This window comes from Pleurodeles waltl, chromosome 4_1 (genome assembly GCF_031143425.1).
Source record: "Pleurodeles waltl isolate 20211129_DDA chromosome 4_1, aPleWal1.hap1.20221129, whole genome shotgun sequence".
In the NCBI taxonomy this organism is placed as follows: Eukaryota; Metazoa; Chordata; class Amphibia; order Caudata; family Salamandridae; genus Pleurodeles; species Pleurodeles waltl.
The window spans coordinates 52728901-52742461 of NC_090442.1; the positions used below are offsets into that span (position 1 = coordinate 52728901).

The following is a 13561-nucleotide window of genomic DNA, read 5'->3' on the forward strand; positions in this document are numbered from 1 at the left end:
TGCACATGTCCTGCCTTTTACCTACATAGCACCCTGTGCTATGGGTTACCTAGGGCCTAACCTGGGCGACTTGCATGTAGAAAAAGGGGATTGTAAGGCTTTGCAAGTACCTTTCAAATGGCAAGTTCAAGTGGCAGCGAAACTGCATACACAGAGCTTGCACTGGCAGGCCTGAGACATGATTAAGGGGCTACTTAAGTGGGTGGCACAATCACGCTGCAGGCCCACTAGTAGCATTTAATTTACAGGCTCTGGGCACATGTAGTGCACTTTATTAGGGACATATAAGTAAATCATATATGCCAATTGGGAATGAACCAATGTTACCATGTTTAAGGGATAGAGCATTTGCACTTTAGCACTGGTTAGCAGTGGGAAAGTCCAAAGAATCCTAAAACCAGCAAAAACAGTGTCAGAAAAGTGGAGGGAGGCAGGCAACAAGTTGGGGGATGACCACCCTAAGGCTGTCAGGTCTAACATGTGTCCCCCCCAGCTGAAAGTGGGGTGAGCTACCCAACCCCTTGGAGCTCTCAGCGCTTACGTGGAAGAATCTGGAGAGACCATCAGCATTGGCGTGGTCAGTCCCCGGTCGATGCTCCACCGTAAAGTGCATCCCTTGCAGGGAAATGGACCACCTCAAGAGTTTAGGATTTTCACCTCTCATCTGCATGAGCCATTTGAGGGGCCTGTGGTCTGTCTGAACCCAGAAGTGAGTCCCAAACAGGTATGGTCTCAGCTTCTTCAGTGCCCAGACCACAGCAAATGCTTCTCTTTCAGTGGCACTCCACCACTGTTCCCGTGGTAATAGCCATGTGCTAATAAAGGCTACTGGTTGGTCTAGGCCCTCCTCATTCAGATGTGCTAGAACCGCCCCTAAGGTATGCTCTGAAGCATCTGTTTGCACAATGATCTCCTTGGTTTAGTCAGGAGCCCTGAGCACGGGTGCTGTGCACATGGCTTCCTTGAGAGAGTCAGATGCTTTCTGACAAGCCTCTGTCCAATTCACCAATCTAGGTTGCTTTTTGGAAGTAAGTTCTGTTAAGGGGGCCACTATGATGCCATAACCCTTAACAACCCTATGGTAGTATCCAGTGAGGCCTAAAAAGGCTCTCACTTCTGTTTGGGCTCTAGATGGTTGCCAGGTCATGATTGTGGCCTGGAGGGGCTGCACCTTGGCACCACCTACTAGGTGTCCCAAGTACACCATGGAACCCATGGGTTCCAGGAGATCTCTATAGGCTGCAGCATTTCTTTTGCCACCCATAGGGAGCTCAGACAAATCTTACACAGGACTGCCACTGCAGCCTGAGTGAAATAACGCACACATTATTTCACAGCCATTTTACACTGCACTTAAGTAACTTATAAGTCACCTATATGTCTAACCCTCACTTAGTGTGAGGGCACCCTTGCACTAGCAAAGGTGCCCCCACATAGTTCAGGGCAATTTCCCTGGACTTTGTGAGTGTGGGGACACCATTACACATATGCACTACATATAGGTCAATACCTATATATAGCTTCACAATGGTAACTCAGAATATGGCCATGTAACATGTCTAAGATCATGGAATTGTCCCCCCCATGCCAAATCTGGTATTGGGGTGCCAATCCCATGCATCCCCGGGGCTCCACTATGGACCCCGGGTACTGCCAAACCAGCTCTGAGGGGTTTTCTCTGCAGCTACCGCTGCTGCAACCCCAGAGACAGGGTTCTGCCCTCCTGGGGTCTGGGCAGCCCATTCCTAGGAAGGTAGAACAAAGAATTTCCTCTGAGAGAGGGGGTTACACCCTCTCCCTTTGGAAATAGGTGTTAAGGGCTGGGGAGGAGTAGCCTCCCCCAGCCTCTGGAAATGCTTTGAAGGGCACAGATTGTGCCCTCCTTGCATAAGCCAGTCTACACCGGTTCAGGGAACCCCAGTCCCTGCTCTGGTGTGAAACTGGACAAAGGAAAGGGGAGGGACCCCTCCCCTGTCCATCACCACCCCAGGGGTGGTGCCCAGAACTCCTCCAGTTTGTCTCAGACCTCTGCCATCTTGAATCCAGAGGTGTGAGGGCACACTGGAGGCCTCGGAGTGGCCGGTGCCAGCAGGTGACGTCAGAGACCCCTCCTAATAGGTGATTACCTGACCAGGCGGCCAATCCTCCTCTGAGGGCTATTTAGGGTCTCTCCAGTGGACTTTTCCTCAGATAACCACTTGCAAGAATTGCACCTCTCTCTTCGACTTCTGCCAAGGATCGACCGCTGACTGCTCCAGGACGCCTGCAAAACTGCAACAAAGTAGCAAGAGACTACCAGCGACATTGTAGCGCCTAATCCTGCTGGCTTTCTCGGCTGTTTCCTGGTGGTGCATGCTTTGAGGCTGCCTGCCTTCATCCTGTACTGGAAGCCACCAAGAAATCTCCCGTGGGTTGACGGAATCTTCCCCCTGCTCCAGAGGGCAACAAACTTCAGCGTCACAGGTACTCTGGAACCCCTCTCATCCTGACGAGCGTGGCCCGTGGAATACAGGTGGTGGACCCAAGTGACCCAGACTGTCCAGTGGTCCAACTGTCCAAATTTGGAGGAGGTAAGTCTTTGCCTTCCCTCTCCAGACAGTAATCCTGTGCACCGCGTGAACTGCAGCTGCTAGGGCTTCTGTGCACTTTTGCAAGGAATCCTTCGTGCACAGCCTAGCCCAGGTCCCCAGCACTCTGTCCTGCATTGCTCAACTCGCTGAGTTGACCTCCGGCTTCGTGGGACCCTCTTTTGTAGTGTTGAGACGACCGCCATACTCAGTCTTCTTGAACCCATGTTCAAGGACTTCTGCGGAGGCTGCCTTCTTATGCGTGGGCTCTCTGTGCTGCTGAGGGCCCCCTCTGTCTCCTCTCCCAAGTGGCGACATCCTGGTCCTTCCTGGGCCTGGGCAGCACCCTTTTTCTTCAACCACGACCTTTGCAGGTAGCAAGGCTTGTTTGTGGTCTTTCTCTAGAGAAACAACTCTGCATCCTCCAGCACTCCATGGGACATCTTCTGCACGAAGGAGAAGTTCCTAGCACCTTTCGTTGTTGCAGAATCTTCAGCTTCTTCCATCCGGAGGCAGCCATTTTGCACCTTCATCCGAGGTTTAGTGGGCTCCTGCCCCCCCCGGACACTTTCACGACTCTTGGACTTGGTCCCCTTCCTTTGCAGGTCCTCAGGTCCAGGAATCCGTCTTCAGTGCTTTTCAGTCTGTTGTGGTCTTTCCAGAATCCTCTATCATGGGTTTAGTGTGTTTCTGGGGAATTAGTAGCACTTTACTCCTACTTTTCAGGGTCTTGAGGTGGGGTATATTGGGCAACCTTAGTGTTTTCTTACACTCCCAGCGACCCTCTACACACTACACTAGCTTGGGGGTCCATTTGTGGTTCGCATTCCACTTTCTTAGTATATGGTTTGTGTTGCCTCTAGGCCTATTGCATCCTACTGTATTCTACAGTGTTTGCACTACTTTCTAACTGTTTTACTTACCTGATTTGGGGTTTGTGTGTATATTTTGTGTATGTTACTTACCTCCTAAGGGAGTATATCCTCCAAGATATTTTTGGCACATTGTCACTAAAATAAAGTACCTTTATTTTTAAGTAACCTTGAGTATTGTGTTTCTAATGAAATAGTACCTATATGATATAAGTGGTATAGTAGGAGCTTTGTATGTCTCCTAGTTCAGCCTAAGCTGCTCTGCTATAGCTGCCTCTATCAGCCTAAGCTGCTAGAACACTACTAATCTACTAATAAGGGATAACTGGACCTGGCACAGGTGTAAGTACCATTGGGTACCCACTATAAGCCAGGCCAGCCTCCTACACAATGTCATCTAGGTAGGCAGTGCAAAACACATCCTTCCCAGCTAGGACCCCGTTAACCAACCATTGGAAGGTGGCGGGACATTTTTCAACTCAAAATGCATCACTCTGAATTGGTAATGCCCCTCAGGAGTTGATCTGCCAGTTCCCTGATGTGATATCAAAAGTACTGAGGAATATGGCAGCGCCTAGCCTGTCTAAGAGCTTACCAGGTCGGGGATGGGGTGAGCGTCTGTCTTTGTGACAGAATTGAGGCCCCAGTAGTCCAGGCAGAACCTAAGTTCTGGCTTGGCACCAGCTGTGGCAGCCTTGGGTACCAGCACCACAGGGCTGGACCAGGGACTGCTGGACTTCTCAGTCACCCAAGAGCCAGCGTCTTGGCAACTTCCTCCTTGATGCTGGCCTTTACCATGTCTGACAACCTGTACATTTTGTTTTTTTTACAGGGGGACTGTCTCCCGTGTCAATGTCATGGACACACAATTGTGTGAGTCCAGGGGTGAGGGAAAATAGGGAAGAGTGCTGCTCCGGTAAAAGGCAGCAGTCACCTCGCTGGTCAGGGAGTCAGAGAGATTAACACCCTCCACTGACCCATCGCCTCTTTCACCATGCTTAAGGGTCCCCTGATGGGCTATCCATAGAGAAGTTCAAAGGGACTGAACCCTACCCCCTTCTGGGGGTACCTCTCTGCAATGGTAGAGACTCCCCCCCCACACAAAGGGGACCAGAGCTACCAGTAGGTGGCCCTCATGATTGTCAGCGACTATGACTTGGTGAATGTGTTCGGTAGGACCTGCTCTGACACCAGCTGACCCCTGACATTAGTCATGCTGGCTCCTGTGTCACACAGAGCCTCCACCTGCTGCCCATTAATAGTGACCCACTGCCTATTCTTGGAAGTACTAGGAGGCATGGGGGCTTTTGGCACCATTTCTGCATCCCCGAGGGACACTAGGGTTACCTCTATCTGGTCCCCAAAATTAACTGGGACTACCTTCTCCCCGAGCGCTACACTAGCCAACCCAGGTATCTGCCTTCCAGTGGGGGGCTGTGCCCTCTTGGGACACTTGGAGTCACCCTTAGAGTGACCATACTTAGTGCACTATATGCATTGTGGTACAAAGCTTCCTGTCTTACTTTCAAAGAATCCTTTCTTTTTAGACTCAGAAATGATTCTGGGGGCCTTTAGAGAACTCCTTATTTTTAAGTTTTTCTCCCCCATCTTTCTTTTGGTGGGAACCCTGGCCACCTTTGTGGGTGGCCCCCCTCCCCTTCCCAGACACACTTTTGGAAACTGTGGTGCTAGCCCAGAGGTCCGCGTCCTCAGAGAGCTTCCTGGGATCAGTCAGCTTACTGTCAACCAGGTGCTGGCGCAACTCTGTAAAGCAACTGAGCATACGCTCTCTGAGGAACAAATTATATAAACCCATATAATCATTTACTTTACTGCCCGCACCCATCCATTCAGTGCCTTACTGGAAGAATCATAAAAGTCTACCCAAGTTTGGTTAGAGAGTTTGGTACTGTCCCTGAATTTCTGGCAATACTTTTCAGGGGTCAGTCCAAACTTGGCAATTAAAATGGCTTTCATGAGTGTGTATGCATTCTGGTCCTTAACTTCTAATGTGAGAAGTGTGTCCCTTCAAAGTATTGGCACGCATTTCCACAAGCCCACCCCCACATTGCTCTTCAGGAACACCATGAGCCCTTAGTGCAACTTCATAAGCAGAAAACCACTTGTCAATGTCATCTCCCACCACATTACTTGGCACCACATTTTTGGGTATACAAACCTTTTTGTCTCCAGCAGGTCCTGTAGGTATGCTGCCACCATCACTGCTGGACTCAGACTGCCTAGACTTGAGCTCCAGCTCTTTCAGACTCAGTTCAAGATGAATTTATTTTCAGCCAAGGCCCTTTCAGCCTCAGCTTGTTTGGCTTCTCTCTCAGCTTTCCTCTCCTCTGCCTCCATGTATAATCTGGACAACTGCAGTTGAAACTCTCTCTCCGCCCTCCTTTCTTCTGCAGTCAGGCTGTGACTTGAGCCATTGCTCCCTAGTTTAGCAGGGGGCACAGCTCCAGGGGTGTCATCCCCCACTGCTGTTGGCAAATCCTCTGGAGAGCCATCCTCTTGCTCTCACAACTCAACATGCTCATGTGAACGGGCTTCTGCCCAGGCCCTCAGCGCCTTTTGGTACTTCTCCTTCTTGGAGGCCCCCCACGTAGGTACTCCCATCCCCTTGCAGAACCCGTTCAGCTGGCTGACAGTGTATGCCTCCAGCTTAGCTAGGTCAAACTCCCCAGCTCCTCCTTGAGACCCAACCAGAGACATGTTGTATAGGATTAGATTAAAATGTCAACCAGGAAAATTGCAGCAAAAAGAGAGAAAATCAAATTGACTGTGGGTAGGTAGTGTACACACAGCTATTGTATGTCACTGCACAAACAAGTCCTATCCTCACCGCTGATCACCAATGTTACAAATGGGGTCTCTAGCTGGCAAAGGTATATACCCTTGTCCAAGTAGGGACCACAAACCTAGTCACACAATCCAAATTATCCTGTGCCCACCCTCTGGTAGCTTGGCACTGAGCAGTCAGGCTTAACTTTAGAAGGCAATGTGTAAACTATTTGTGCAATAAATCATACAGTAACAGTGAAAACATCACAAAAATACACCACACAGCATTAGAAAAATATTTGATATTTATCTGAATAAAATAAGGTCAAAATGACAAAGATTCAATAAGCACAAGTTGAAATATAACTTTTGCAAGTTTAAAAAAAAAAGGAATGCTCTCTTTCTAAAAGTGGAATTTCTAAAATAGCAATATAAAATCCAACCTCACCAATAAGCAGGATTTTCTATTACCATTCTGGCCGTACTAAATATGACCTAGTTCCACCTTTCTGATCAGAATCTACCACTCAAACAGTATATGAGTGAAGTCCTAATGCCATCCTATGAAAGGAGCAGGCCTCATAGTAGTGGAAAACGGATTTAGGAGTTTTCCACTACCAGGACATAAAAAACACACATGTACATGTCGGGCACATCTGGATTGTGCAGCTCCTCCAGCCTGCCCTCATGCCCCCGACCCCACCCTCGCTGCTGCTGCGAGTTCGAGGCCCTCACCCACCCGCAGGCACCCGCCTGCGCCTCCTCCCTGGTGTCTAGTGGTTGCCGTAAGTATTGTGTGTGTGTCCTGTAATTTGTCTTTGTGTTTTTGTGCCATTTTTACCACCTTCTGTGCCTTCTTCAGTTTTTTCTGACTCTGTCTTAGTGCCTTTGCTGTTTTGACTCTGTTTTACTGCCTTTTTTATTTCCAACCTTTTTGACGTTTTTTTCCTTACTCTCGTCCCCGCTGCTGCGTCCCCTGCGGCCCCGCCCCCCTCGCACCCCCATTTGCCACCGCTCCCTGCCTCCCAGCTGCTCCTTTCCTCCCACCTCCCCTTCTTAATGGTGGCCGCTTTGCGGCCGGCGTGCCAGAGGCAAGCCCGTCTGCGCCAGTCCATGCCTGGACTGCGCCTAGAGCCAGTCCCCCTGTCCCAGGCACCCCCCACACCGCCCGACACGGCTACACCCCCAAAGAACTCCACGCGCTTAACCCTGGCCGCCCCACCGCCTACGTCCAGACCTCCCCTAGGTACACCCATGGACCCTTCTCATGCTGGATGTGCAAATTCACCTGCGCTCAAGCCACCAAGCACCACAACAACGCTACCCACAACAACCACCTAAGCTGCATCCTCCTCAACACTCACTCCGTCCACAAGCACCCCATCGAACTCTGGCACCTGCTGACATCAACTTCCCCAGACATCGCCTTCCTCGGATGAACCACTCCTCAGAACCCGACATCACCACAGCCATCCCCGAGGGCTACAAAATCATCTGTAGAGACCGCTCCACAAACCAGGAGGAGGAATAGCCATCATTCACAGGAGTACCATCAGGATCTCAACCACCACCCAGGACACCCTAGATGCCACAGAACACCTGCACTTCCAGATCTACATCAATGCCAACACCACCCTGAGAGGAACCCTTGTCTACAGACCCCTGGGTCCTGCCCACAATTCTGCGCCGACATCGCCGACACAATAAGCACCCACGTCCTCGCCTCCACGGACTACATGCTCCTCGGCGACCTGAATTTTCACCTGGAGAACACTGACGACAGCAACTCCTCAGCCCTGCTCGACAACCTCGGCCTCAGCAACTCGTTATTACGCCCACCCACTCAGCCGGCCACACACTCTTCTCCACCAGCAGTCACTTCACCTTCACCCACACCACCGAACTCCACTGGACCGACCACCGCTGTGTCCATTTCTCCTTCCAGAAACCCACCGCCCACCACCACCAGCTTCGGGCCCCTCAACGCAAATGGAACAAGATCTCCAAGGACCAACTGATCTCCACCCTTACACTCGACCCGCCACCCAACACCAGCGACCCCAACATCGCCGCCCTCAACCTCAAACAATGGCTCGACGACTGTGCCAACACCCTCTCTCCACTTAGGAAAACTATCAACACCTGCACCAGTAGGAAAGCTCCCTGGTTCACCGCTGACCTTCAGACCTCCAAGAGGGAATGCCGGAAAGCCGAGAAGACCTGGCACCAAGAACAAACAGAAAGCAATCACGCCACCCTCAAGACTGCCTTCCACAAACATCACCAGCTCATCCGGACCACCAAAAGATCATTCTACAAAGAACGAATTGACAGCAACGCACACAACAGCAAGGAGCTCTTCAGCATCATCAAGGAACTCACCAACCCCAAGTCCTGTTCTGCCGACCCCCCTCACTCGCAAGACCTCTGCGACTCCCACGCCACCTTTTTTTACCGCAATATCACAGCCATCCATGACAGTTTCACACCATCCTTCCCCCACCACCACCACCGCCAACGCTGACCCCAACGCACCCATCCACGCCAAAATCCTGAGTGCCTGGACCCACACCAACGACGAGGAAACCACCAAGACCATGAGCACCATCCACTCCGGTTCTCCCGCCGACCCCTGCCCTCACCACGTCTTCAATAAAGCTAGCCAAATCATTGCCCCCCAGCTCCGTACCATCATCAACAGCTCCTTCAAGACTGCCATCTTCCCAGAGAGGTGGAAACAGGCCGAAGTCAACACCCTGCTCAAAAAACCCAAAGCCGACCCCGAGGACCTCAGAAACTACCAACCCATCTCCCTACTCCCCTTCCCTGCGAAGGTCATCGAGAAGATAGTCAACAGCCAACTATCTCGCTTCCTGGAGGACAACAGCCTACTCGACATCTCTCAGTCCAGCTTCCGCAAGAACCACAGCACCAAGACCGCTCTCATTGCTGCTACGGATGACATCAGGAGCAGGCTCGACAAAGGTGAAACCATTGCCCTCATCCTCCTTGACCTGTCCACAGCCTTCGACATCGTCTGTCACCACACACTTCGCACACAACGCTGGAATCCGACGTAGGGCCCTGGACTGGCTCACATCCTTCCTTTCTGACAGAACCCAAAGAGTCCGCCTACCCATGTTCCTGTCAAAAGCCACCAAGACCATCTGCCCCAGGGATCCTCTCTCAGCCCCACCCTCTTCAATGTCTACATGGTGCCGCTCACCAACATCGTCCGATCCCACGGCCTCAACATCGTCTCCTATGTGGACGACACACAGCTGATCCTCTCACTCACGAAGGACCCCGCAACCGTCAAGACCAACCTCCACACCGGACTTCACGCCATTGCCAACTGGATGGAGACAAGCCACCTCAAACTGAACTTGGAGAAGTCCGAAATCATCATCTTCGGCTCCAACAAATCAGCATGGGACGACTCCTGGTGGCCTGCCACTCTAGGAGCCGCTCCAACTCCCACCACCCATGCACGCAACCTCAGCTTCATACTGGACTCATCGCTCACTATGACCCAGCAAGTTAACACCATCTCATCCTGATGTTTTAACACCCTCCACATGCTCTGCAAGACCTTCAGATGGATCACAGTTGAAACCAGAAGAACGGTCACCCACGCCCTCCTCAGCAGCAGACGGCCGAGCTCCAGAGAAAACTACAGCACATTCAGAACACCTCAGTAAGACTCATCCTTAACCTCCCTCGCCACAAACACATCTCAGCCCACCTCAGAGACCTCCACTGGCTCCCCGTCAACAAAAGGATCATCTTCAAAGTCCTGATCCATGCTCACAAGGTTCTCCACGACACCAGACTGGCCTACCCCAACTAACGTCTCAACTTCCACATCCTAACACGCCACCTCCGCTCCACCACCCTCGCCCTCGCCACCATCCCCCCGCATCCACCGTACCACAGCCGTCGGCAGATCCTTCTCCCATCTTGCCACAAAAACCTGGAACTCCCTCCCCGTCAACCTATGTCTGGCCCAGGACCTCCTGACCTTCAGGAAGCGTCTCAAGACCTGGCTCTTTGAGCAGTAGCACCCCCCCCCCAGCACCTTGAGACCCTATCTGGTGAGTAGCGCGCTTAACAAATTATTGATTGATTGATTGGGCACATGTAGTGCACTTTACTGGACTTATAAGTAAATCAAATATGCCAATTGGGAATGAACAAATGTTACCATGTTTAAGGGAGAAAGCATATGCACTTTAGCACTAGTTAGCAGTGGCAAAGTGTGCAGAATCCTAAACCAGCAAAAACAGTGTCAGAAAAGTGGAGGAAGGCAAGCAAAAAGTTGGGTGATGATCACCCTAAGACTGTCAGGTCTAACAGTGAGTTACATGATTGATACTGTGAGCACAATAAATGATTTGCATTTCTCCAAGATTAGCCTAACTGCTCGACCAAGCTACCTTAAAAATTAGAGCATTAGGTGATCTAGTTTTTACCTCTGTAAACCAACGTGTGCTTGTCTGGACCCCCTGCACAGTGTTCCTAGCTTTGCACACTACATAAAGGGCCAGCCTCCTACATTTGGTGGATCAGCGGTGGGATAAAGACTTTGCCTTTGCTCATCCCACTTTGTCAATTTTGTGAACACACGGATAACTCTCCAAATTGCCTTTAGTTCTTTATTTGTGATTTTTTAATTGACTAAACAGTTATGCTAATTTTTACATAATTGTTAGGGCTCTGTTTAGGTCTCGATAAATTTAGCAAAACGTTTTTAAAAGTCCTTACTTTAGTTGGCCTATCCAAAAAGGGGAATTCTAAATTTCTAAAAAGGTCCAAACTTTAGTAAAGTAAAAATGACAGATGCGGAAGCCAAGACCCAGGAGCTCGACCTGGACATTGCCAGGCTGACCAAAAGACTGGTCTTAGAGTGTCAGCTCTTGGAAATAGGAAAACATAGAAAAGAGTTTGGCTTAGGACCTATCTCTGGTGGCAACTTGCAAGCATTGAGAGAAAGATCTTTCAACATCAAACTCCCAAAAGGAGTTGTCCCTCCCTTCACTGAATGGGATGATATAGTCAAATGGTTTTCTGTCTTTGAAAGAGCCTGCATTGGGTGGGAAATTGAGAAAAAGCATTGGGACACACTGTTGTGGGAGTTATTCTCAGAAAAGTGCATGGATAGGCTCCTGACTCTGAATGAGGCAGATGCTAAATCCTATGACCTCATGAAGGTTAGCCTGATTGAGGGCTTTGGATTTACAACTGAAGAGTACAGAATAAAGTATAGGGAGTCTCAAAAAACCCAGAGCCAAACCTGAGTAGACGTTGTGGACTATTCAGTAATAATTGGTGGGTGACTGGTTAGCTGGAAACAAGGTACAAGATTATGATGGGCTGTATAACCTGTTCATGGAAGAGCATCTGCTGATTAGTTGTTTCAGTGATAGGCTACATCGACATCTGATAGCCCTGGGTCGACTTTCCCCTCAAGAACTGGGGAGTAACGCAGACCATTGGGTCAAAACAAGGGTGACCAACACTACCACTGGTAGGGGGCCAAAATGCCCCACATTGCGCCCCCCCACCCCGGAAAGATGGGAGCTAAAACAAAAATAAAGGGTCTTCTCAAGGCCCCCAAACCCAGTCTAGGGGTGGGAACAAAGGTAGACACTTTGATCCCGGCAAGGCTTGGTGCCATGATTGTAAAGCTAAAAGGGCACTAAACTGGAGACTCTAGCTGTAAAAACAAAAGAATGCCTCTAGTCAATCTGCAGTAAACGGAGTTGCCAATCTCCAGATGCGATCAGAGGTGAGGCCTGACCACGTCAGTGACCCCACAGAGGCAACATCAGTCACTGAGGGTGGGGTTGAATTATCCTGGGCTGCCTGGCCAAGTAACATGCAAACTACAGGCAGCACCCTTTGATTAATGGTGAGAAAGTAGAAGCACTGAGGGACACAGGAGCTAGCATTACCATAATTCAGCCCTTGGTCCACTCAAATCAGTTCCTGTTAGGGACGTCTTATTCTGTCACCAATGGGACAATGAGACAAGGTTGCATCCTATGGCTATGGTAACCTTTGCTTGTGGGAGGTGGGGAGTAGTAGGGCAAAAAGAAATGGTTGTGTCCTTATCCATTCCAGTAGATTTCCTGCTTGGAAATGACCTGGAGTATTCCCCCTGGGATGATGTAGAACTGAAGACCCATGCAGCAATGCTAGGGATCCCTGAGTGGGCATGTGTCAAGACAAGGGCACAGAGTAAACTTCAGAGAGAACAAGGAGAGCTGGATCCTGAAATAGTAGACCAGCTTCCCAAGAGAAACGGCAAGAAGACTGGGTGACAAGCTTCAAAACAGAGTCCAAATCAGGATTCCTCTTCCTATGAAGAGGAGTCAGCATTCTTGGAGGGAACTGAGCCTGAAGAGCTTGGGCCTTACCACCCAGAGCTCTTGGGCCCAGGGGGACCCTCCAAGGAAGACATGTGCCTGGGCAGAGGACCTGCCCCACTCTTGAAGGCCTGAAGCAACAAGCTGCACAGGAAGAGTTAGGGAATGTCAGTGGTACCCACAGGGTTTATTGGGAGGAGGAGCTCCTGTACACCGAGGCCAGAGACCTCAAACCTGGTGCAACCAGTAGAGTGGTAGTGTCCCAGCAGTTCAGAGAATGTCTTCTCACTCTACCCCATTGCATTCCCCTAGCTGGGCATCTGGGCCACAACAAAACTTGGAGTAGGTTAGTTAATCACTTGTATTGGCCAGGAATGTCCCAAAAGGTGAAGGTCTTTTGTCAGTCCTGCCCCACCTGCCAGGCCAGTGGCAAAGCAGGTGGGCACTTAAACGCCCCTTTAATGCTACTACCTGTGGTTGGGGTACCCTTTGAAAGGGTAGGGGTCGACATTGCTGACCCCCTTGACCCTCAACCAACAGCAGTACACGGATAGATACTAGTGGTAGTGGATCATGCCACTAGATAGCCTGAGGCTATACCCCTTAGGACCATTACTGCACCTGCATTTGCCAAGCCCTCCTGGGTATCTTCGCCAGGATAAGGTTCCCTAATGAGGTATTATCAGACAGAGGTTCAAACTTCATGTCTGCATACTTGAAACACACATGGAAGGAATGTGGGGTGGCCTATAAGTTCACCACCCCATACCAGGGTCTGATTCTGGTCACATCTGTTTAAATAGGAAGCCCTAAACAGCATTTACCCTGCACTTGTCAGGCTGGTGTTATTTTGCTGCCATGCTTAAGAGGGTCGGCTCTGTATGGAATGTGGAGACATACAGGTTCCTTCAAACAAAAAAACAAACATCCCCCTCAGTGGAATGACAAGCACAGTTCACACACATGC

General features: G+C 50.3%; 1 protein-coding gene across 1 annotated transcript in view; it reads right to left on the reverse strand.

The window, feature by feature from the left end:
- LOC138286980 (zinc finger protein 208-like) overlaps positions 1 to 13561 on the reverse strand; it is a 272011-nt gene that overhangs the window by 64432 nt on the left and 194018 nt on the right. Inside the window, exon 7 of the mRNA XM_069227344.1 lies at positions 5111 to 5229. Within this exon, the coding sequence (XP_069083445.1) occupies positions 5111 to 5229 (119 nt within the window). The remainder of the gene's footprint in view (positions 1 to 5110; positions 5230 to 13561) is intronic.